This window comes from Hipposideros armiger, unplaced genomic scaffold (assembly GCF_001890085.2).
Source record: "Hipposideros armiger isolate ML-2016 unplaced genomic scaffold, ASM189008v1 scaffold_282, whole genome shotgun sequence".
In the NCBI taxonomy this organism is placed as follows: Eukaryota; Metazoa; Chordata; class Mammalia; order Chiroptera; family Hipposideridae; genus Hipposideros; species Hipposideros armiger.
Window position 1 is genome coordinate 1,353,243 of NW_017731632.1, and position 23,944 is coordinate 1,377,186.

A 23,944-nucleotide genomic window follows, 5' to 3' on the forward strand; every position below is an offset into this window, starting at 1 on the left:
GAGGAGGGGACCTCTCCAAAGGGACACGGCGAACCCCTCAGCAGCCAGAGGCTGGGCCCATTGGGCACTGACCGGCATTCCAAGCCTCTTTGAGGACAGAGGGCCTGGCAGTACCCACTCCCCCTCAGAGCCCAGCTCAGGAGCCTCTTAACCCAGAAAGTCCATCAAAGCTGGGCTGGCCCACAGGGTGTCCCCACGGGAAGGATGGGTGAGCACTGTGGCCTGGGCTGGAGGTCTGGGCCTCATCAGCAGTGTGGGGTGACCAGGGCGTGCAAGCTGAGCCCACTGGTGTGTGTGTGTGTGGGTGGGGCGGCCCTTTGCCACTTAGGAGCAGAGCGTCCCTGACGAGAAAGGAAGCCTCATCGCCGGCCCCCCGGCTGGTGTGCAGCACGGCAGTGACTGAGAGCTCAGGAGGAGGGGTGCACAGCGGCTGGGGCGTGTGTGTCTGATTCATCCCTTGAAGCCCGGGGGCCTGACTCCCGCAGGTGCCAGGCTCCCCATGACGGGGCTGACGCTCCCCTCCAAGGGCCTCCCTCCACCTGACTCGGAGGGTGCGAAGGTGTGAGCCTCCAGGCATAGGAAACAAGTCAGCAGAACTGGATAACAGGGGGGCTGAGGCCTGACGTGTTTGGTGGTGACAGGAAGGCCTAGCACATCCCTGCCATCTGGGTTCTGTCCTGGCTCTGCACTGTGGGTGAGCTGCCTGAGGGTTGGACGCAGGGCCACAGGGACGCTGGGCCGGGCTGGCCATGTGTTTCTGATTCCTCAAGGCCTCCCCAGCGTGGCGCTTATGCAAGAGGCACCCCCCACACGAGCCCGCCCAATGCCCAGGCCGCCTCGTCTGCTTGGCCTGGTTCAGGACAACCCACCCATGGCTTCAGCCGTCTGAGGGGCAGGGGGCTGGCCCCTGGCAGGAAGCCACCTTCAGGGTCCAGGGGAGCCTGAGGTGGTTGGCCCACAACCTCTGTGCAACACAGACGGGCAAAGGCCAGGCGGGGATGGGGGCCGTCTGTGTCCCGGGGGATGTTGGGCCTTGCCAGGGTACAGGGCCCGCCCTTCCCCGGGTGGGGTAACACCACCCTTGTCTGTCTCCTGTGCTCCCTGGTGCTCTGGGTGGGGCGGGAGATGCTGGGAAGAAGCAGCAGCCCTTACTGGCTGGAGGGGGCACCTAGAGCACCCCCCTAAGATGCAGCTACACCAACTTCGTCCCCTCTCTGAGCCCCTCCCCCGTGGTACTGTCACCTCCCAGCATGTTCTGTATTTGATTGTTTATTCTTTCACTGTCTGCTCCCTCCACTCTACTCCCAGCCAGAAGGTCGGCTCCCACCAGGGCAGGGAACGGGCTTATCTGTCCCCAGTTGTTCCCGGAGTCTGGACCAGTGCCTGGAACAGAGAAGGCTCTCAGCACAAGTTTGTCTTTGAATGAATGAATGAATGACCATATGAGAAGCTATCTTAGGGTCTCAGGGTCCCGGTCCCTCTTTGATTGATGGGGACACTGGGCTTGGGGGTTGGTAGGATTCTGGCAAGGCCCCACCCCGCCCCCCAGCACGACCGCTGCCTTCTGGAGCCAGCCTTGCTGTGGAGCGCGCAGCGCTGGGCCCCGGGAGGGGACGCTGGGCAGGGGCAGGCAGTCCTGAGGTGAGGAGACTCCCCGGGCAGAAGCCCAGGGCCCCCCAGGCTCCCCGCAGCCTCTTTGCTGCTGTGGTGGCCAGTCGGGTGCTCTGGTTCAGCATGTGGCACTGTCCCTGGCTACCTGCCCTGCCAGGCTGAGCACACGGGGAAAGACTGCCCTCTGGTGGCCTCTTGGGCTCGCTGTAACCCTCCTGCTCCCACGTACTGTGCAGGGCCCCCCCCATCCCATCTCACAGAGCCCCTCTTGGGGTTCAGCCACACAGCCCCCAAGCAGATCCTTTCTGGGCCCCACGAGTGGACACACACTGAGTCCTTGGAGACCCGGCAGGCCGACAGCAGGCCCAGGCCAGTGTCACAGAAGCCTCATCAGCCCACCCACCCACTCAGGAGCCCTTTATTCCAGGGCCTGAAGCCCGTCCCCTCCGGCTGAGTGTCTCACACGCTCTCCTATCAAAAATAAACATGCATGCCCTCCCTCACAGGCCTTCATGTCTCCCATCTCTGTCCCTGCAGAGTGGGCTCAGGGCCCCAGGAGCCCAGCCCTGGGTGGGACCAGTCAGTGCCTGTGGGGCGTGGACAGACAGGCAGCCAGTGGACCAGGAAGGGGATGCAGGAGACAGAAAATCCTCCAGCGTGTAGGGGTGCTCAGAGGACCCCACTGGTGGGAACAGGGCCACTCCCATGCTGGGCACAGCCTCACTCATTCATTCATTCACTCATTTATTTGTTCACTCATTACATCCTGCCACCCCACCCACTGTCTGCAGTGGGCATGATGCCCCCACCTTACTCCCTGCCCTAGAGTAAGGGGTCCTGGGGGCACTCCCGGTGCCCGCACATTTGTTCACTCATTCATTCACTCTATAAACACCTGTGAACTGTCAAGCTCTGTGCCCAGTGCCAGGCTGGGGCGGGGGTGTTTCTTTGAGGAGTCCTTCCCACTGCTGAAGAATTACAGAGGTGGGGCCATGAGCCCATCACACCTTGTGCCTGGTTGGTGGTTCAGTGTGCACCCCACCAGGGTGTGGTGCAGAACATCGCTGGACAAGGACTGGGGCTGGCCCAGCATGGACCCTGCCCCGCACTCCCTGCAGGCTCACCCACACAGACCCTCAGTGGGCAATGGTCCTGCCCTGGGCCTGGCCCTCCCCACCCCGCACACCTACAGCGTCTGGGCCTGCCCTCCACAAGCTTGGGGGGAGGCACAGTATGGGGGTTTGGGAGGCCTGGGCACGGGAGGTGAGGCCTGACTGTGGAGACACGGCGGCTGCTCGTCCAGAGGCTCAGGCCAGCTCAGCAACTCCAGCTCGCCTGACCCTAGCAGCCTGGGGCCTCAGTTTGGGGGTGGGGCCCCTGATGTCCGGGGCGCACAGGGGTCCTGGGATCTGGGGAGTGGAGGACACTAGGAGCCTGCGCCAGCATGTGCGTGCTTATCCCCATCACGGTCTGCACACAAAGCCATGGCTGAGTTGGGACCCCTGCTCTGGCCTCTTCCAGCCCCGGGCGCCGCGGTGACAGCCGGCTGTTCCTCAGATGTTCCTATTTCCTGAGAGGCCTCACGGCCTGCTGGGCCTTCCCCGCTGGGACCACTCCAACGGGACACAAGGGATATGAGCCCAGTGCTCTCAGGGCAGCCTGAGGGGCCGTGAAGGAGCTCGGAGCCCTGGTTTGCACACATGGGCACAAATGCGGGTTCACCCCCATGGGGACTCAGCCGTGCGGCTGGCAGCCCCTGGCCAGGGAGGGCCTGGCTGAAGGAAGGCGTGAGGATGGCTGCATGCATCAGCCCCAGATGGACCCTCTCTGAGGGCGGGGGCTGGCCACAGCTGTGGGCAGGACAGGTGGGCAGTGGAGTGGGTGGCCTCAGGCTTGAGTCCCAGTCACGGGGCTGTCTTAGTCAGCACGGCCGCTACAACAAAGTGCCAGCCGGGGGCCTTAGGATCTGGAGGCTGCATGTCCCAGCTCAGGTGACGGTCAGCTTGCTCCTGGGTGAGCACCCAGGCCCCGGCCCGCAGCCCGCACCTCTCACCTCCTCACTGTCCTCACGGCAGAGGGGACTCTGGTCCTGCCCTCCTCTGACAAGGGCGCTAATGTCACCCTGGGGATGTCACCCTTGTGACCTCACCAAACCCTTCTCACCTCCCAGAGGCCCCCCACACACCCTGCACCGTTGGTTACGGCTTCAGCATGAGTTTGGGGGGGATGTAGAAATTCACTCAAGGCTGAGGGGTCTTAGGTCCCCAAGGGCCCAGGCTCAAATCATGGAGCAGAGGGTCAGTGACCCTCACCTGTGCATTGGGAAGGTGGGGTGGCCCTGAGCCTGGGAGGCAGTCCTGGGTGCTCAGTCCACAAGGCCTCTCTGCTCAGCGATGGTGACCTGGGGGCAGCCCCCCAGGTCAGCTTCCTGATTCCCCAGGTCCCCATCCTGGCAGGAGGCCCCATGGCGTTGGCGGTGTCAAGGGGCAGGAAACGCAGGGGGCGGGAGTCCAGACCCGCTGCTGTATGCCCAGCTTGGGTCATGTTTACCCGCGGAAGGCCAGTGCCAGGGGCCCCACCCGGCCTCGCGGCCCCGAGTTAACTCGGACTCCAGGATAAACACCCATTCAGCCGCACAAGGCCCCTTTGTCCCACAGAGGCTCTCGGCTTAGGATGCTGCACGAAGGCCTGTGGCCTTAGCACGGCCAGCAGCCCTGCATAGCCTTCTCCGGGCAGAGACCTGGCCCGACTCAGAGAGGCCCCAGCAGGGGCACAGGGCACTGGGCAGTTGTCAGAGTGGCCGGGGAGGTCAGACAGGCTAAGCTGAGTGAGGGGTGCCCCTGCAGGTCTTTCTGAGCAGTCCTGAGCCCGCGAAGAAAAGGGGGACCCTGAGGCCACCTGGATGCCCACCCTCTCAGCCAGACCCACCGTGGCCAGATAGCCAGGTGCCATCTGCCCCTCTGAGCTGCGGGGCAGCTGGCAAGCCCAGAGGCTGCAGGCCCCACTGGCCAGTCGCCCACCCCCACCCCGACCCCAGGCAGAGGGGGTGCTGCCACACACTGCCCTGCACAGCTGCTCCCCAGCCAATGGTCACTGACTGGTCCCCATGGGCCTGTTTCCTTGTCTGTGGAGTGGGTCCCAGCAGGCTTGTGAGGGCCCTCAGCTTCTAAGCTCCTCCTGGGTGGAGTGCACCCCGTTTCTATCTAGGGTTGGAGGTGAGATATGGGGTCCCTGTGTAGGGGTGGGGTGAGATGGGGGAGGCTCTTGTTCAGGGGCTGGTGGAAGGGGTGCCTGGGGCAGGGGTGGGGCTGACATGGGGGTGGGGGCAGGGAAGGGTTACCTTGGTAGGGGTGGGGGGATTTCGTATTGAGGTCACTCTGGGGAAGGACCCAGCATGACAAGGAGGGGCGCAGAGCCCTGCTTCAGAGTGGCAGGACTTGGGGTTCCGTCCTGGCGTGGGTGACCCCACGCCTGTCGCCCACAGCCCTGCAGCCAGTGCCCTGGGGCTGGTAAAGTTGAAGACATACAAATCCTGCGACATCATGTCAGCTGTCGTGGGGGTGCCTTCCAGGGGTTGAGCCCCTACGTCGACCACCTTGCCCAGAATGGGACAGACAGTGGAGGGGAACTTGGCTAACAGCGTGAGGCTCACAGAGCCCTGAGCAGGGAAGCTTGTTGGTCAGCGTGGGTGGGTGGGCCTGCCTGCCGGAAGGAGCTGGGGTGGCCTCTATATAGAAGGGACACATGGTGCCACCAAGCTCCTCTCCAGAGGGCCACATCCTGGGGCAGCCCCAGTCACACCTGGTTTGGGTTGAGGGTGTAAGGGAAGCCCCCCTGAGAAGTGGCTTTAGCAGAGTGCATGGCTGTGGGGCATATCCAGCTGGTGCAGCCCAAGGGCTTGTCCCTTCTACCTGGAGCTGGAAGCCACTGCAGGGGGGATGTTTGTGAGAATGGGGGCGGCGGTCCCAGATGCTGAAGGGAGGTTCCACAGGGATGGAGAGATGATGGGGCTAGAGTACAGTGGGGCCACGGGGTGGGGTGGGGGGTTGGGTAGGAGGAGAGGTGGGGGGTTTGGAGCCTGGGGCACAGTGGCTCCCTGGGTCTCTGTGCCCGGCCTGGCCTTTTGTCCCCATACCAGGCACTTTCCCCAATGTGTTGAGAACAAACTCACCCTCCACCTGTCAGGGCCTGGATGCCCGCAGGCCAGCCAGAGCCCCAGTGGGGCCCCCAGCCAGGACGTCACTGCCCTGTCCTGACCCTGCCCATGGCTGGCAGCGCCTCCTGGTGGCGGCTGGGTGCGTTCCACGGCTCTAACCAGCAGGATGCTGGGAGTTCTCTGCCTGGGCAGGCTTGCGCCCAGGTCCCTGTGCAGGGAGCCCCACTCCCCATCCATCGACGAGAGAAAACACCTTTTGCTGGTGGCTCCCCTGTATCTGTGACCAGGTGGCTTTCGCGCCCCTGAGCCTTTTGCCTGCTCCTGGTACACAGTGAGGTCTGGACCCAGCAGCACCAGCCCCTGGAATGGATTAGAGATGCAGACCCTCGGCCCACCAACCATGCTGGGTCAGGCACTCAGGAGCCCTGTGCCCTCCAGCTGACTCTGGGGGCCTAGGTGTGAGGACACAGCTCCAGGGCACGGGGCCACGTCTCAGCCCGTGACCAGTGCCAGTGTCCAGCCAGCTCTATGCCCATCCGTGTCCCGGGGCTAAGGTCCCATGACGCCCCTGCAGGCCAGGCCCCTGCCTATTCAAAAAGGCTCCTAGGGGCTGCCTTACTCCCCTGTGCCTGTCCCAGGGGCTCACCGCCACCCTGAAAATGCACCCTGCCCGCCTCGTGTCCTGTACTACATCGTCAGTGAAGAAGGGACCAGGTAAGGACAGTGTTCAGGCCAGTGTCCAAGGGCCCAGCCAGCGAATGACAGGCTAATCCTCCGGAGCAGGGGCCTGAGATGCAGCTCGACAGCCCCTGGGGCCCAGGTGTCCACTCCAGGACTCCCTGAGACATTTTCTTGGGAGCGTTCAGACAACTTTTGTCATGAGCCACAGCTGTGCTCTGGTTGGGTTCTCTGGAGAGCGGGCCAGGAGCCCCGGCTCACCCCAGCGGTTTGCTGTATCTGTCCTATGAGCTTACCCCCCAGAACTGGCTCTGGAAGTTGTGGGGTGTAGCTGGCACTGGGGACTTGGGCAGCGGCTGACTGTTTGGAGACTTTCTTCTTGGGGAACATTTTGCTCTTAGGCTTCAGTGGATTGGAGGCCACCATAGCCGTAGGTCACTGCCAGCGCTGTGTTAAGTAGCCCAACTGCCTACCCCCTGGGTGAGAGCCGTTACCAGGCAGCAGGCTCGCCAGGCGATACTGGGCCAGCCGTCACCGTGCCTGCCTGCCCGCTGTTGCATTAAGGCTTCACTCCCTTCAGATTTTGATCGGCGGTCACGAGGCAGACGCCCCAGGACCACGTGGCTGTCTCTCAAGCAGGGCGCCTGCCTACTGGCAGCTCCGAGGTGCAGGCAGGGAAGGGCCGGAGGCACAGTGGGCAGCTGTGGGCGGTAGCCAAAGCTGGAGCCTTCGTCTGAATCAAGACCAGAGCAACTTCAGTGCTTCAACTTAAGGGAAACTTTATTTAGTTTTTCTAAAGCAATCTGGTTTAAAAACGAGCTGAGGTTAGAAAAGAACATGAAAACTTCTGACAGACAGGGAGACAGACAGACAGGGGCAAGGCGGGTGGGTGCAGGGCCAAGACGCGCGTCAGATCTTCTCCATCTTGGAGATGAGGTCGTCACAGATTCTGGTCAGCTCATCGTTCTCCTTAGTCTGTGGGAGAAACATCAAACCCCAGATGTGGCAGCCCTGCCTTGCCCAGATGGCAAGTGGCCCAGAGCCTTCTGGAAGGTGCTCCCATCAGGGCCCCGTGCCCACCTTTTGCTCCACGGCCTTCTCCAGCGAGTGGACGCGCATCTGCTCCTTCCTCAGGCTCGCCTGGAAAGCCAGGGCCTCCGCCTGGGCCTTGCTGCGCACCTGCGCGATCTCCTCATTGGCCCTGGACAAACGGGGGGCGGCTCAGGCTCCCCTCTGCCTCCGCCCCACCTGCCTCCCCTCCCAGGGGGCCCACTCCTCACAGCCGCAGCTTATCCTCTGCCTGGGCCTTCAGCGCCTGGTACCGCTGGCCTTCCTTCTCCACCCTGACTATGTAATCCTCAACACACTTCTTCAGTGACTCTTCATTCTGTAAGGAAGAGGGAACGCTAGCTTCTGACAGCACGCTATTCTGTGTGACAGTCCAGGCTTGGCTCCTCGGGCCCTGGGTCAGGTGCGGACAGGCGCGCCCACCAGGCCTTCTGGGACGAGTGAAACAGCACTTACTGTTTTTCTTTTGGAAAATGCCGCTCCACACACACAGCCCCAGGTCTCCCGGCCCCTGGACACAGGGCCTGACCCCCAAGCCCTTCCCGGCTGCCATCGCCTACTGCAGGCCCCCTGCCTATCCCCTCAGCCTGCCTGGCACCAGAGCTGTCCTTCGCCTGGCAGCCCTGTGTGACTCCTCCACGCCCCCATCCAGGAGGCAGCTGCTGGCCCTTGGCATCCCCTTGACCCCACGTAGTCCTGCCTCTAGGCTGTGGCCTCCAGTTCCTCTGCTCACGTGTCTGGGGCCTCCTGAGGCTCACTGGCACCACCGGCCTCACAGCTCCGGGAAAGGTGTGGCCAGGTGCTGAGTTTAAGGGAATGGGGTGCGGCTTGGGCTCTAAGCTACAAGGTGAGAACACAGGGCAGCCCAGCTTGGTCACTGACCGCTGCCCACCAGAACCCTGGTGGCCGGGCGTGGCGCCACCTACCGTGCGGTAGCCTTCAATCACCTCCTTCTGTTTCTCAAACCGCTTGAACAGGTCAGAGAATGACTTTTCCATGGAGCTCAGGTCTGCAGTCAGCTGGTCTTTTTCTTTCAAAATCTTCTGGATCTCGGCTTTGGCCAGTTCCTTCTGTTTCTGAGCCTCCTCTTAAGAAAAACAAGCATGTAGGATTGGGGGGCAGCCTCCACGCCGGCGCATACGCAACTGGGAGCAGGAGGCAGGGAAGGACTGGGATGGAGAGGTGGGCAGCTGGCACAATGGCTGCGGCCCGCCTGAGGGCCTGCTGGAGAAGGTGGCGAGGGCTCTGCATGGTGCCCAGAAAATAGCCGCTTCCTCAATGTCAGGTCCCCCTGAACCCGACAGTTCAGGTCCCTGAGGAAGACAGGCAGTGCCAAGAGCCCACAGCCACACCTGTCCCCACGTTCAGGGGTCTCCGGGAACCTGAGTCCTTGCCTGGCCGGGGGGGGGGGGGGGGGCCTGGTGCGCCCACCCTCCGGTCCGGAACCTGATACCCAGGGAGGCCAAAGCTGGATGTGCAGCGCAGGAGGGCCCAGCCGCACGGCCTCCCCGGCCGCCCTGAGCAGCACCTGCTCCTGCACAGACCCTGGATGCACCTGCCTCGCCCCCCGTGGGAACGGCTGCTCAGAAAGGGAGCCCGAGGGCTCCCAGCTCACCCATCGCCTGGTACACGATCTTCTCGAAGCCGTCCATGATCTTCCTGTGGGAGAGGAGATGTGTGCTGACCGCCTGCCCGTGGCAGCCGAGCGGCCAGAGCGGACCCTGCGGCAGGCCTTACCCCATCTCCAGGTTCTTCTCGTGCAGGGCCTCGCACCTGCTCCTGAGCTGCAGGGTCTCCTCCTGGGCCGCCTCCACCTGCACGAAGCACAGTGAGCTGCAGCGGCCCCTGCTGGCCAGGCTCCGCGCCATATGTCACCAGGCTGGGCCAGCAGGTGCCCAGAGAGCGCCCAGGCCCACACTGGCCCCAGGGTCCCGCAGGTGTATGGCCTGGGGATGCCTCTCACTCCAGGCAAGCCCCTATGCTGGACAGAACACGACACGGGGAGGCTGAGGGCCCGACCCTCTGAGTTCTTGGCTAGCTCTGAATGGGGCAGGTGGCCACCAGGCAATGAAGACAGGACAGCTGCTGGTGGAGCTGCCCAGAGGTCACGGGGCCTGAGGCCCAGCCCTGCCTGCTATCTGGCTTTCACTCATGGGCGGCTTAGGGCAGCGCCCACAGGCATAGGTGCAGACAGGCTCTGTGAAGTGCCCGCCAGACACGGCCTCCTGGAGCTGTCTACCTACCTCTCAGCGAGTCCCTGGGGCCGCAGCCAACAGGTGGCCCAGCGTGACATGAACCCACTGTCCCTATGCCATGTGCTCACCGCCGCGTCCAGGTCCTTCTGGCTGTACTGCAGCACGTCCACAATGGGCCCCACAGGCAGCAGCGGGCCCACGGGCCCAAGAACACATGGAGGCGGGCCCAGCACCTGCAGGTGACAGAGGCCAGCGGGTCACGAGCCCCCTGCGCATTCTCCCTGCCCTGTCGTCAGGGAGGCTCCTGGGACGGCACAGTAGTGACCAGTGACAGGAGCGGCCTCATGGCCCCACCCAACCTTCTGCAGATTCAGATCCTGGGATGGAAGACCCGGGCCCTAACACACACACCTGCACAGCACAGGGGCCCAGGCACTTACGGGGACGTCTGAGGCTCCTAGGAAGTCGAGGTCCACCAGCCTGGCTTCAGGTGCGCTTTCTGAGGAAGGCGGGTCCACGCCCCGCACACTGAGACAGGACAGAAGGGACATGTGTCATGTTTCCCAGGGCAGGCGCCAACCCAGGTTTCCCAAAGGGCCAGAGAGCCAGTGTGTCAGGGTTTGTGGGCCACGCGGCTGCCTCAACTGGCAATTCTGCCATTCTAGTGCGAGTGGCTGCGCAAAGGGCCGTGTGACTGGAGGTGAGACCGGCTGTGCTGCCCCCGTCACTGCCTTCCCGGGCTCAGGGCCCCACTGGCACTGCTGTCCTGCACCCGAGGGGCTCCACTGAGCCCGCTTTCCAGAGATTGGGTCATGAACGTCACCTGGCCGAGACGGCTCTGATGGCCGGCACACTAAACCCACAGGTGAGGCGTACCTGGGGGTCTCAGCGGCCGCTGGTCTCTGAGGACTGTCATTCAGAAGCGGGTCGAACTTGAGGTATAAGGACTGTTTCCTCAGGGCCGACTCCTTAAACTGAAGGGGGCGGGCAAGTCAGCAGGTCCCCGTGGTCCCTTACAGACAGCCCCAAGACTGCAAAGTGACCAATGGGCCTGGGGAGATGCCAACACATAGTGAGACACCGCTAAGGTGCGGCCGACCCCGGCACAGGTCTCTGCTGGGACCCGGGGCCCGGCTGACAAAGGCTGCAGGGAGGGGGCCTGGAGAGACCCGGAAGCCACGGTGCTACCGCTCGGCCTGGAGAACGGCCGAGGTCGCTGCTGTGGTGGTGGCTGTGATGGTGGTGCATGCTTACCAAGGAAGTCCCAAACTGCTCCAGGTAGTCCACCTCGGCCCCCGCACCTAGGACTGAGAGTGCGCATGTCAGTGCCGCCGTCACCATCCCACGCACGGCATGGCACACTTCTTCAGTGAAATGAAGGCCGGCTCAGCAGCTTCCTGGCCCACATGGAGGGGGCCTCAGAGCCCCCTGTGTCAGCTGTGCAAAGCCTGAGCTGCGACCACCCTCGCCCACCCTGGACCTGGGACTCAAGGTCCTTTGTTTTAAATCTGAGTTTCTGCCTCACACTAATGACACTTGGGGGCCGGGCCAGGTCGCTCTGTGAGGCTGTGCTGTGCACTACTGGGGGTTGAGAAGCATCCTCAGAGGTGACAACCAAAAGTGTCCTGAGGGCTAAACCGCCCTGGTTGAGAACCACTGTTTAAAACCACCCCAGAAAAGTCCTTTAATTTCTGATAACATAACCTTTGCTTAAAAACCTAAGAGTGCCTCATGCCATATATGAAAATTAACTCAAAATGGATCAAAGAGCTAAATATGAGAGCTATAACTATGAAATTCTTAGAAGAAAACACGGGCGTAAATCATGCTATAAACTTTGGCAGTGATTTCTTAGACTTGACATCAAAATCATAAACAGAAAGAAAATACATAAATTGGATTGCAAAGTTAACGTGTGTTTCCGGGGACACCATCAAGTGAAAAGAACCCACAGAATGGGATAGAATTTTTGTAAATGACTTATTTGCTAACAGAGTCTTACGTAGGACATAGAAGAAAACCCTCACTACGGGGGCCCCAGCTGTGACTGCGGACTTGTAACAGGCACAGCCTCATCCCTGTTCATACCTTTGCATGTTTTCCTAAGCGAGTCTACAACATCCGTTTCTAGGGAAGTCCTTTACGTTAAAGGTGACTCCTGAAAACACCCACTTTTGACAAAGCCGTTTCCAGGTGAATGCCTTACTTATGTCAGGGACTGAGCTGCCTGGAGAGTGACTGCCTGCACGCGCCATTCAACACACGCGCTCACCGAACTGCAGGGACAACATACCCTCGGCTGGGTCTCGGAAGTACTCCTCACTCTGGTCCAACCCAGGCTCTGGCCCCGCCTGAGGAGTGGGGGGCGCTGGGTCAGCAGGCGAGGCTGTGGGCTCACTGCCTGGGCTGCTGGAAGGAGCCGCGGCCCCTGGAGAATTTGCAGTTTCCTCCTGGAAGGAAGGTGAGGGCCACCTGGGTGGCTCAGTTTGGGCATCTAGCACAGTTGCGGGTCCCGGGTGGGGGGCAGCAGTGTGTTCCCCATCACCACTGGACTCCCTCCACCCTGTTACCATATGCAAATAGTGGTGACAGTGTGAGGATATGCTCATGCTCGGGCACACACTCCGTACCTCGCCTGTGGTCCCTGCCGCGGTCTGCATCACAGGTATGTCATCTGCTGGGGCTGAAGGCACCTGCCTGAAGAGACGGGGTCAGCAGGGCCTGCCCCCCACCCCGACACGGAGCTGCCACCTGTCCTCTGAACCCTCACCTAGAAAGCCAGGCGCAGGGGCTACGCTGGGCAGCCCAGCAAAGCCCACCCGCTCCCCTCACTTGCAAGAGAATCCGAGCCTTGAAGGAGGACCAAAAGCAGGTGCGAGCTTTGAGGCCATCTAAGAGCAATGGACAGCAACCCTGAGAGATTTGCCCCTTTTACCAGAAAACTGGAAGAGAAGCTGGGTGCCAGGCGAGGACTCCTTCAGCCTCACTGGGCAGTGCCAAGGCTGGGAGAGCAGCCTGGGGACAGTCAGTAGCTCTGTATTAAATGTGAGCTGGGCGGCCGGGCACTGGCAGAGAGGCTCTCATGAGACAACACTTGGTGACCACTTAGCAGCTATCCCGAGAGCAGTGCATGGCGTGAGAGGCCTCGCACAGCGGGAGGCCGGAGCCTGAGAAACCAGCTGCGCCAGGCGCCCCCTGCCAGCCCTCGGTGCCTTTGGGATTACAGGCATTTTCCTAGACCTTCCAAATGGTAGACAACCCTCTTAAAAAGCCATGGACAGCGCCCACCCGTGGGGGGGACCTAGCTGGCCCGGCCTTCATCTTTTTTGCTATTTCACAATAGCCTGCCTGCTCTCAGGTCCTTCTCAGGATTGTACAAGTGGCATTTCTGGTCCCGGGCCTCCAACACGCACGCCATGGAGCAGTCACCCCTACTCACTGGCTTGGATGTGAGTCCCCTGAGGCCGCAGGCCCAGCGATCAGCAGCTCGGCCATAGGCCCGGCCAGCCTGCTCTGTGGGTGTTCTGGGGGCTGGGCTTCTCCATCACCTCCGAACAGGTTGAAGTTGGGGTCATCCAGCTTGTCCCAGTCCAGCTCGTAAGACCCCTGGGGAGGGGGAACAGGACCTTCACCCGCCTCCTCGGGGGCCTTTTCCTGCCTCGCCTCTGGTCTCGAGGGAGGTTGGAGGTCGGCTCTCTTCCCCAGTCCCCGTGGTGGGGGTGGCCTTCTGCTGGTGGCATCGTTAGAGAAGTCACATTCTATCCCAATGGGCTGACTCCTCGAAGAGTCAGCCATCCGGCCATTGGCCTCGCCATTCTGAGGACTCGGGGGCCTGGCTGGGGCAGTGTTCTCAGGACCAGAAGCACCCTTAGGGCTGGCAAGGGCCCCAGGCAGGCCTGCAAAGGGGTCTTCTCTGTGGGCAACTTTGGGGTGAGTACCAGAGGGCAATCTGGCCCAGGCCGAGGAAACAGGGGCTCCCCTCGGGCTTTCTCCTGTGGTTCCTTGAGGCTCCTCCGTTCTGTCTTGGGATGCCATCCTGGGAGGATCCTCTAGGATTTTGGAGGTGGCTGTAGTGGTTTTTTCTAGGGAATCACAACTACCATTGTCCTCCAACCCTTGCACAGGGCTGTCAGACATTCGTCCTGCAGGTGCCACTTGGTTTTCAAGACTTGCTGGGGTCTGGGGAGAGCTTGGGGGGCCCAGTCTGGCCTGGGGTGTGGAGGTGGGCACGCCAAAATGCCTGTCCTCAGAGGCGGCTCTCGGGTCCTCTGGGAGGGAGCTGGCATGAGCTCCCGCTGGGTCCTGAAGGAGCCAGTTGGCTGTTCTGGTGTCCACGTCCATGGAGAGCTGTCGACTTTTAGAAACAGATTCAGTTAGCACCGATAGGTACCTGTTTTACTTTCTATGCAGATTTTAGTCCATACTGAAAACATTAGCTAAAGACAAAAAAAGAACATTTAGTCAACCCAGTCCTCGTTACACAAGCAGAGTCCCATAAACTGCTGCTGGCGGGCCACCTGGGGCCACCCAGGTGACTGAGAGACAGGGCAGGGATGTGCTAGACAGATGACCGAAGTGAGGCTTTTCTGTGCTAGTCTATTGTCCCCTTTTGGTCGGGGGCCCCCAGCTACACAGTCAAGGACAGTCAGGGCACATGAGGGTCAAGCTCTTCACTGAAGAGACAGGAAGACAAGGGGTGCCTCCAGCCAGGGCAGGACTCCACCCCCAGGCCACCTTCCCTGGGTCCTCTCCTGGGCCCCCCACACCTCTGCTTTGCTGCCCTTGAGCAGGTGGGACCCCGAAGGGGAGGCAGCGTCAGAGCCACCAACCAGGCTTCCTTTCCTTCTTGGGGTTGTTACAAAGAATAGTATTTGAATCACTCTAATCTCCTTCAGTTGAATCTCAAAAGGAAAAGCACAAAAGTGAAGTTGAAAAGTATTAAGGAACCTGGGGAGAGAAAAAGATTATTTCGAGAAACTTCCGTGGGGAGACGGGAACATGGCCCTGAGGGCGTTTTACTTAAGTGAGGAGAGAGATATGTTAGTGATGTTTTGCTTGTATACCTTTCTCTGTATATCTGAAATCCATATAGAAGAAAAAGCAAGTTTTGAACAGTTTAAATCTGTGAAAGGCAGCTCAAAAGTGTGCCAGTGAGGCTGCTCCCTCCCGTTCAGCCCACTCTGGAGGCGAAGAGCAGCCGCCAGGACCCTCCTTTCCAAATACCCAAGCCAGACAATGAATGCCTGGTGAGGCTGCCAAGAAGCTTTTCCTGGTTAAAGTCAAGTGTTCAAAACCCGATCCCTTTGGCCACTCATATTCTGACCAGATTACACGACAGACACTCCTCTGCCTCTGAAAGGAACACCTCTCTGTGAGCTTTCTCCATGGCCTAATGTTTAGAACGCGGGGCTGACTTGCCAGCAGAAGGGAGACCCCCAGTGGAATGCAAAAAAAAAAAGAAAAAAAGACCACTGCGCGTCTTTCCTTAAGAGACGTGGTCAGGACGTCTCTTAACTTCACCTCATGAAGTTAGAAAAGCAAACAAAGACCATCTTGGTGGCAAGGGCATGACAGGGGAGTGGAGCCTGAAACCTGAGCTTATTCTCAGTATTTCACTATCTACGTTTCTTCCCACTAACAGATGATTTGATGTCGGATGCTCTGGGCCACACACTGCACAAACTCAGCACAGAGACCGGGAGAAGCCCGACAGATAAAAAAAGCAGCATTTTCCTGCCACGTCCATCAGAGATGTTACAAAGTGCAGTGCATCAAAAGCACCGACACTTACTTCTCTCTCGGAGTCCAAACTTGAGGGTTTTCTAATCCAATGGTGTCGCCCAGACCAAAGCAAGCCTCGAGTTTGCTGCTCATGCTAGGACTTAAAATCCTGTGTGTCTGTGGGTCTCGCAGAGGTGTCTGAAAAGTCACCTGTTGAGGAGGGAGGAAAAGAGCATCTGTTCAATAATTCAAGTCTTCAACTACCGTGCTGGCAGTGCTGTGCCCTGTCCTGCCAGCTCAGTAAGTTACCAGGTCCCAGGGTGACCTAATACGTGACACACGGTCGATCTTACATGGGCAAAACACACTTACCTTCATAGCTTTGGCTATGCTCTTGGGTGGCACATTTTCTTTCTGTGACAGACAGAGAACAGAGGATCTTCCGGTAAGTTCCAGTGGTGAAAACAGGAAGTCGCAGTTTTCTGTACTTCTGTCACCAGTGACATTTTCGTCATTGAAGATTTGCAGACTCATTCTGGAAACACAGTTTGTATCAGCTTGAGGGCTGTGTCATACGGACGTGGAAACGTGATGACAGCTGACCCTCCAGTGTGGCAGGGGGATGTGCTCGTCCTGCACAGGAGGGTCACACCTCAGGGAGTGTGGCCTCCACCAGGCAGTCCCTGTTCTGCTTTGGGGGACTGTGACTCTTCAGCTGGGCTGGGGAGCAGCCACCTCCCAGAACCAAGAGCTAGAAGGGCCTTAGTCAGAACAGGTTTTCGCACTAACTCAGACTTTGTGGATAAGTCAGGAGACATGTAAGTGCTGGCCTGGGAGAAACTGCAGGAGGAGAGGAAGGCCGGGGCTCCCCACAGGCCTCTACTCAAGGGGCCGAGGCCTCGTCCGAGCTGGAGCAGGCAGTCAAGTCAGCAGAGAGCAGAAAAGTAGAAGGGTGCTGAGGCTTGCTCCCCGCCCCCCTCACGGGGCTGGAAAACGGGGACCAGAAGAGGGTGGCAGGAGGGCCAAGGCCTAAGGGAGGAGCTGGAGAAGGGAACAAGCAGCAAGGGACAGAATTACTTGGCAGGGAGTTCAGGACCTTCTACGTGGGGGCCTGGAGTCTCAGAAACACACCAGGGGCCTCCAGTCAGGCCCAGAAGGTTCTAGAACAGCCCACTCTTCCCAGAGTCTTCGTGATGGTCACGGACATGACTCCCAATCTAGGAGCTGCCATAGAACTGAGCATTAACCTGCCCAGAGAGAACTACGGGAACTTGTTGATGGTGGGGGCCGTGAGGGGTGCGGCAGCAAGGGGGCAGCCTGGAAAGAAGGTCAGGGTGGGAGGTGGGGATGCCAAGGCGCCCTGGAGGGGGTGAAGGCCTGCGCCGCCTGTGGAGGCGGGGCCCGCCCTGGCTTGGCCAGCAGGCCCACCAAAGTGTGCAGAAGCAGAAAAGATACAAGAGGCTGGCTCTCAGGTTTCTGGCCTAGGTAGCTGGGTATAACGGGGCAGGGGCCCGGAGGACGCCTTCCTGGCAGTCCATGCCCGGGGAGGGGGCAGTACAGCGATGGAGGCCTCCGTCAGGTTTGGCTTCTGCTGACAACGGAGACCGCGAGAGAAACTCCTGAGCAGAAGTCGCCTGCGTGCGGAGGGCACGAGCCCAGGTGTCGCAGCAGGTGCAGCTGGTGATGGGAATGGCTCCCAGGTGGGGCTGCCCCCAGAGCAGGGAAGTGGGCCACCCACATCCGGGGATGAGAAGTCGGGTCCGGGGCGCCAGCAGGAGGCTGCGGCAGGGCGGAGATGTGCCCTTACAGGTCGCCGCTACAGGTGGAATTGGGGGCCAGACGAGGTCTCCGGGGTGGGGGTGGGGAGCACGGAGGCGGCCCGCGGACCGTGTCCTACAGGCGACCCTTCTGGAGGGCGACCAGCAGACTAAGAACCGGGCCGGCGGGATGAGGACCGGGGAGGTGTCCCTGGAAGGGCGGCGGCAGGGACGGGCGGCGGGGACCGGGTAGAAGGGGCCGTGCTGGGGGCGGCCCACGAGGAGGAGCCGCGGGAGGAGCCGGAGAGGGAAGTTCGCGTCAGGGGTGGAGGTCGGCCGGCGCCCACCTGCCGCCCGAGGAACCGGAGGCTGGGACGGAGATCCTAACCCGGGACTTCGGCGCCTTACCTGCCGGCCACCGCGCTGAGCACACGGAGCGGGAGACGCAGAGTCCCAGGGTGCGCCCGCCCGCCGCCGATTCAAATACCGACGGTTGGCGCGCGCGGCCAATCAGCTCGCGGCCGAGGGCGGGACGCACAGGGCGCCGGCGGCCAATGGGAGGCCGCGCCGGCGGCTGCGCTTCCGGGAGTAGGGACACGCTAGGCGCGGCGGGAGCCGGAAGTCCTCGGGGACCGCGGCTCGCGGACCGGGCGAAGGGGAAATCGCTGCTCGCGGACTGGCGGTGGCTACAGGGCCCGCCGTCGACCGGAGGTCTCGGGCTCTGCTGCGGACGTTATTGGGTTGAGCGGAAAGGCTGGGGCCTGAGAGCCGCTCGCCCGGGTCTCAGTTTCCCCAGCTGTAAAATGGGACCAGGTGCAGCGCCGCCCTCAAGGCGGGTCGTGAGGAGGAGCCAAACACTTGGAGGACCGGCGGGGAGGTTCATAAACTATGCCTGTGTGCGGGGCGGAGGACTCCATTTCCCGGAGTGCTCCGCGGGGTCTGCATCTCCCAGAGCGCCCGGCGTTGGCCGGGGCGGCACTCCATTTCCCAGAGCGCCCCGCGGACGGCAACTCCCATCTTCCACAGCACCCGGCGCCCATCCCCCTGCGCCTACCGGACCGGACGCTTGGGCCTGTCCCCCGCGCCGTGGGCGGCGGCTTTGCCCGGACGGCTTGGTGGTCTCGGCGGCGGCGCGATGGACAGTCCCGAGGTCACCTTCACGCTGGCCTACTTGGTGTTCGCCGTGTGCTTCGTGTTCACGCCCACCGAGTTCCACTTGGCCGGGCTCACGGTGCAGAACCTGCTGTCGGGCTGGCTGGGCAGCGAGGACGCTGCCTTCGTGCCCTATCACCTGCGCCGCACGGCTGCCACGCTGCTGTGCCACTCGCTGCTGCCGCTGGGTGAGGCGCCTGATCCTCTTGGACAGTGTCCCCCTGGTGGGCGGAGGCAGCCGGCCAGGTCAAGAGCTCGTATAGCCCAGCCCCGGACCCCTGAGGTGGCTGGGTCGCAGGGTCACCTCCCTCTGGGGAATAGTCGGGGAGAGTGCCGGGACCACCGGCCGCCCAGAGAATCGAGGCTGTGGGCCAATTGCCCGTGTGTTTACAGCCGGCGACAGCTGGACGTTTGCAGGTGGCAGAGCCCTGGAGAGACGTTTCCCCCAGCCGGGGCGGGTCGCGAACTGTTACGTGGGTGGCAGTTCCCAGGAGAGAGAGGGGCATAAGTTAACTGATTCCAACACAGGGAGGAGGTGGCCTTGCCCAGGTGATGGAAGGTGGGTGTGGAAAGGGCAGGCAGAGATAGTTGACACCACGTGGAGGTTGCACAGGTGCAGAGACGGAAACCCTGTGTGTGGCCAGAACGCTCAGTGGTTGCCCAGGTACTGTGCTGGGCGCTGACCTAGGTGCTAGTTGGCCCGTGGGAGGCTGGTCTGTCTGCTGGTTGGTCAGGGGACTGGCTAAAGAGTGAGCTACCAGTTAGAGGACATGGCAGAGGCAGGTCTGGGACAGCAGGTGGCTGGTGGCCAGCACCACCTGCAGCCCTGTGGACACAGGGAGGGGTTTGCAGCTGGCAGCTGGGTGCAGCAGCTCTGTCAGCTGGAGAGCAGCCCGGGGGTGGGGGGTGGGGGGTGAGGGCTGGCGCTGGGCTGAGGCTGCAAGTGCATGGGGGCTGTGGGAAACCGGAACTTAGGAGGCAGAATGAATTCAGGAGGCCACATCTGGAGGGGGTGGTGACGCCTGGTCATGGCCAGACAGGCCTTTTTTTTTTTTTAAATTTGTTTTGAAAAGCTTTGAGACCTCTAGCTATAACATCTATTGCAACTTGACAAATTATCCTAAAAGGTAGTGACTTGACCAACAGCAAACGTTTCTATTTTGCAATTTCAGCCCTGCCTGTGCAGCCCCTCGCTCTGCTTCATTCATTTGACTTGCAAATGGCCCCAACCTGGCCTGCAAGGGTCCAGGCACTGGCTCCTGTGTTTTTGTGATATGCCCCCATCCTTCTTTGCTTACTGTGTGCACATGATGTGCCAGCTCAGGATGAGCCTGCTCAGAGCGTGTGGGGTCAAGAGGCCAACAGGAGGGCCAGTGGGCAGCTCTGCATCCACTGACACCAGATCCTAGTATTTATTTTGTCTTCCTAGGTTTTTCTAGTTTTTCGATACTCACTTATTGTATGAAAATTAAAAATGCTTTTTTTTTTTTTCACTTATTGTGTCACTTCTATGGGCAAGGGCTGAGCCTGGCCAGCTGTGAGACCATCTAGCCTGGGGTATATAGCCTTACCTTGGGAGCTGACCAGGGCAGAGTGCCAGGCCCAGGGCTGGGGTTGAAAGGAAGTAGCCCCCTGGGAGGTGCAGGGACAGCACTGTGGTTCTTGGTGGGCACCACCAGGGCAGCATGAGGGCCTGGCAGTCTGACCTTCGCTGAGGCTGCCCCATCCCTTGCAGGCTACTACATGGGCATGTGCTTTGCAGCCTCGGAGAAGCGGCTCTACTCCCCTAGCCAGGCCCCTGAGGCCTGGCAGCTCTACCTCCTGCTGGCGGTGACCCTGCCCACCATCGCTTGCACCCTCATCTACTACTGGTCCTGGGACCGGTGGGCCCGCCACCCGCTGGCCCGCACCCTGGCCCTCTATGCCCTCCCACAGTCAGGCTGGCGGGCTGTTGCTTCCTCGGTTAACACTGAGTTCCGGAGGATTGACAAGTTTGCCACCGGGGCACCGGGTGCCCGTGTGATCGTGACGGACACGTGGGTGATAAAGGTGACCACATACCGTGTGCACGTGGCCCAGCAGCAGGATGTGCACCTGACCGTGACAGAGTCACAGCAGCATGAGCTGTCGCCGGACTCGAACCTGCCTGTGCAGCTCCTCACCATCCGTGTGGCCAGTGCCAGCCCTGCCGTGCAGGCCTTCGACATCCGGTAGGCACGCCTGTGGTGGGGCAGGGCAGGCTGGGGCTCACGGGTGGGCATGTGTCTAGCTTGTGCCCCCTTCTGGTGTCTGTGTCCCTTTGGGAGATGATGATGGGTGGGAGTGGCCCCTCCACTGTGACCCTCCCTCAGGGCACCCTCCCTGGCCTCCTGCCCCTGTCACCCTCACAGGTACCCTCTGCTTCCCTTTCATGCACGTTGTTCTCTGAGCTGCCTTCCACAGCTTCTTAGGGGACCACACTGGGACATTTGGGGGCTGGACAGGACAGGTGTGGCTGCCTCACCTGTAAGGCCTGGGCTGGAGCTGACGTCCTTCATACCTCAGGCCATGGCTGGCCTGCTGGGCCCCTCCTAGGACACGACTTGGAACCTGCCCAGGGCCAGGTGCTCTGTGTCTCAGCTGCAATCCTCCCACCTTCCCTGTGTCCCATGAGGGTTAGCCCACGGTGCCAGGTCTGTGGGCTCTGGCCTCAGGGCCATCTTTGCTGGCTGGCTTTCACTGGAAAGCTGGGCTGGGCCTAGGCCCCCATATTCTGTGTGGTTGTGGGTACTTCCGTCACCCTCGGGGCACAGCCTCGGCCTCCCTATGCCTGCCCCAGGGTCCTCGCCAGGCCGCCTGGGAACAGAAGCCTCGGTCCAGGGGCCTTAACCTGGCTCCCGCCTCGTGCAGGCTGAACTCCACGGAGTATGGTGAGCTGTGTGAGAAGCTACGGGCACCCATCCGCAGCGCAGCCCACGTGGTCATCCGCCAGAGCCTGAATGACCTCTTCCTGGATACGTTTGCCTCCCTGGTGGACGCCAACCCGGCCTACTCGGTCCCCAGCAGCCAGGTGGGGGGCTGGGTGGGGGCGGGTGGTTTCCCACAGCTGGATCCCCACAGGGCAGGTCCCCTGGGTGGGGGGCAGTGAGGCCTTATGGGGGCATATGACTGGGCTCCTGTGACCCCCTTGGGCTGCCCGCAGGAGCTGGAGGCATGCATTGGCTGCATGCAGACACGTGCCAGTGTGAAGCTGGTGAAGACTTGCCAGGAAGCAGCTGACGGCGAGTGCCAGCAGTGCTACTGCCGCCCCATGTGGTGTCTCATCTGCATGGGCAAGTGGTTCGCAAGCCGCCAGGACCCGCAGCACCCTGAAACCTGGCTGGCCAGCCGCGTGCCCTGCCCCACTTGCCGTGCACGCTTCTGCATTCTGGACGTGTGCACCGTGCGCTGAGTTGGCCAGCCCTGCCAGGGCCCCCACTGCTGCCTCCAGGCCGGGGCTCCCCTAGCTGCAGGAGGGTGAGGGCTTTCATTCAGAAAGGAAGTTCTCAGCTGAAGCTCTGGCAGCCGCAGTGGGCTGGGTCTTCAGCGCCCCTGCCTCCTGTTTCCCACTTCTCCGGGTACGGCTGTGTGCCCGTCACAGAGAACACGGCCTTGGGCCCATCTCCAGAGTATTCCGGGGGCCCCTGAGCTGTCTTTTCGGAGGACCTGGGGTGTGCCACCGATGGCCCTAACTTGGGCCACTTGCCTTAATTTTATGGAGCACATGTGCCCCCCGGTTACACGCCAGACTTAGTTTCATTCAAGACCAGCTATGGTCAGTCCTACTTTTGTTCTCAAGCTGGCTGCTGGCCTCACGGAAGCTGCTCTGAGGACCTTAGGCAGACTGACAGTGGAGACGAGACCTGGGGTGCCACTCCAGGGTGAGAGCACTGCCTGGGGTTTCCTGGTGGCTGGTTTTGGGTGAGGTGGCCCCTACCTGCTCCCTGCCCAGGGAGACCCCAGGCTTCCTATAGGCCTGGGAGAGGGACTGGCTGCTCCCTTAGCTGTGTGCTTGTGGGGGCCACCTATCCCCTGGAGGGGTATGCGCCTATGTGCCTTCTGCTGCCCCTGAGAGTCCAGGAAAAGGCCAAGCTTCAGGTTCTCTGCTGGGGGGCACTGACCTGAAGAGCAAGCACCACAGTGACACCCTACATCTACAACAGACCTGTCAGGATGCAGCACATGGCTGGCCACAGCCCCACAGGGTCCATCTGGTTTAGAAGGGGGCAGGCCCAGTGATCAAGGTACTGATGGGTGTCTTACCATTTCCTGGCGGTGCAGGTGGGGATGGGGGAGGCCTGTGCCAGGCCCTAGGTCCAGCTCTCAACAGGCACGGCTGCTGGAACCCTCACACTTGGCTCTAAGTTCCCTAAAACTGGCTATTTGAAGAGTTCTGGTCCCAGCTGGTCTCACTCACCCAAGGCCATACTATGCCCTGGGGATTTGGGAGCAGAGAATTTGTGGGCCCCTGGAGTGCTGAGCAGATGGGGAAACGGGAGTGGGGAGCAGCTAGAAGCCTTGCGCTGCCTCAGCCTGGAGTTTCATGTGCTGCCAAGGGAGGGCTGGTATGGGCTTTTGCTACAAAAGAAAGTTACTTAGTTTTATAAAGAGAAGCCTTATTGTAGCTAAGTGATATTAGTGTCTAATAAAAGTGTTAGCCTCAAGTTACATATACTTTCTCTAAATGGAATATTTTGTTTTTCCTGATATTCACTCAAATTTTGTTAAGTTGGAGAGAAGCCACCTTAAAACTGGAAGCACTGTACCCATTTCAACATGTGTTCTGTTCGGAATGAGGACAAAGGAGGCAGGCACTGTAGGAACCTTCCCTCCTATTTCCTAGCTGGAGGGTGGGTCTTAAGAAGCCTATTTCCAGGCACCTATAGGAGCAGGGGTGGGCTGAGGTTTCCTGGTGCCTGGTCCTGGGTCAGGCGGCCCCTACCTGCTCCCTGCCCAGGGAGACCCCTCTCATGAGGGGCTGAGGTCAGCCTTGCTGACCTTCAGGCTCGGGCCCATGTGGGGCACTGGCGGCCCAAGGGTGTGGGCCCTGCTGGTGCAGGACTGCGTCCCTGTGCTTGAGGGTATGGTCTGTGGGGTGTGGGGTGGCCTGGGTGGTCCAGGAGGGCAGCCAGGCCCAGCTGTCCAGGTTCTCCGGTGGGGCGAGATCCCCAACACTTGGTGCTCCCCCATACTGCTGCTGGACCCTGGACCCTAAGCGTTTTTAGGAAAGTGGTACATACAGCCCGTTGAAAACACGAGAGGTGGAATCGAGTTTTTTGCGTCCTGAATGTCTTTTTCCACCTGACGCCTCCACTTCACTGTCGTTTTGCACGAACGTGTCAGCATTTAGCAGCACGGAGACTGGCCCAGGGCTCCGCTGGGTGGGGGGTCACGGAGGGCCCGCGGGGTGCGGCGCTGAAAGCGGAGGAGGTGAGCGGTGGTTGGTGGGGAGATATGACGGAGCGCGGCGCTAGGGGCTGTTGCGTTACCGCAGACTCGCGACGGGTGAAGACAGCAGCTGTCGGCGCGGCCCCGCGCAACCCGACTGCCGCCCTTTCCGGGTTCCTGTTCCCGCCAGCGCGGAGGAC

At 60.9% G+C, this 23,944-nt stretch overlaps 2 protein-coding genes across 3 annotated transcripts; one reads left to right on the forward strand and one right to left on the reverse strand.

The window, feature by feature from the left end:
• Window positions 1-7,207: 7,207 nt before the first annotated feature.
• On the reverse strand, window positions 7,208-17,720 carry TACC3 (transforming acidic coiled-coil containing protein 3). 2 transcript variants are annotated; one of them, XM_019658089.1, is made up of 16 exons: window positions 17,595-17,720; window positions 15,802-15,964; window positions 15,500-15,639; window positions 13,148-14,062; window positions 12,339-12,405; window positions 12,002-12,158; window positions 10,963-11,015; window positions 10,585-10,682; window positions 10,149-10,236; window positions 9,837-9,941; window positions 9,251-9,327; window positions 9,129-9,172; window positions 8,440-8,600; window positions 7,726-7,832; window positions 7,526-7,646; window positions 7,208-7,420 (listed from the first exon to the last, which is right to left on the reverse strand). In XM_019658089.1, the coding sequence occupies exons 2-16, from the start codon at window positions 15,961-15,963 to the stop codon at window positions 7,355-7,357; spliced, it is 2,361 nt and encodes a 786-aa protein (XP_019513634.1). In that variant the 5' UTR covers window position 15,964; window positions 17,595-17,720; the 3' UTR covers window positions 7,208-7,354. The 2 variants fall into 2 exon arrangements, with proteins under 2 accessions (XP_019513634.1, XP_019513633.1); XM_019658088.1 differs by having other exon boundaries at window positions 12,002-12,405.
• Window positions 17,721-18,163: 443 nt separating this feature from the next.
• On the forward strand, window positions 18,164-23,024 carry TMEM129 (transmembrane protein 129, E3 ubiquitin ligase). The gene is made up of 4 exons (XM_019658090.1): window positions 18,164-18,526; window positions 20,074-20,548; window positions 21,228-21,387; window positions 21,520-23,024. Exons 1-4 carry the CDS (start codon window positions 18,322-18,324, stop codon window positions 21,766-21,768), a joined length of 1,089 nt encoding a protein of 362 aa, XP_019513635.1. The 5' UTR covers window positions 18,164-18,321; the 3' UTR covers window positions 21,769-23,024.
• The last annotated feature ends 920 nt before the right edge of the window (window positions 23,025-23,944 follow it).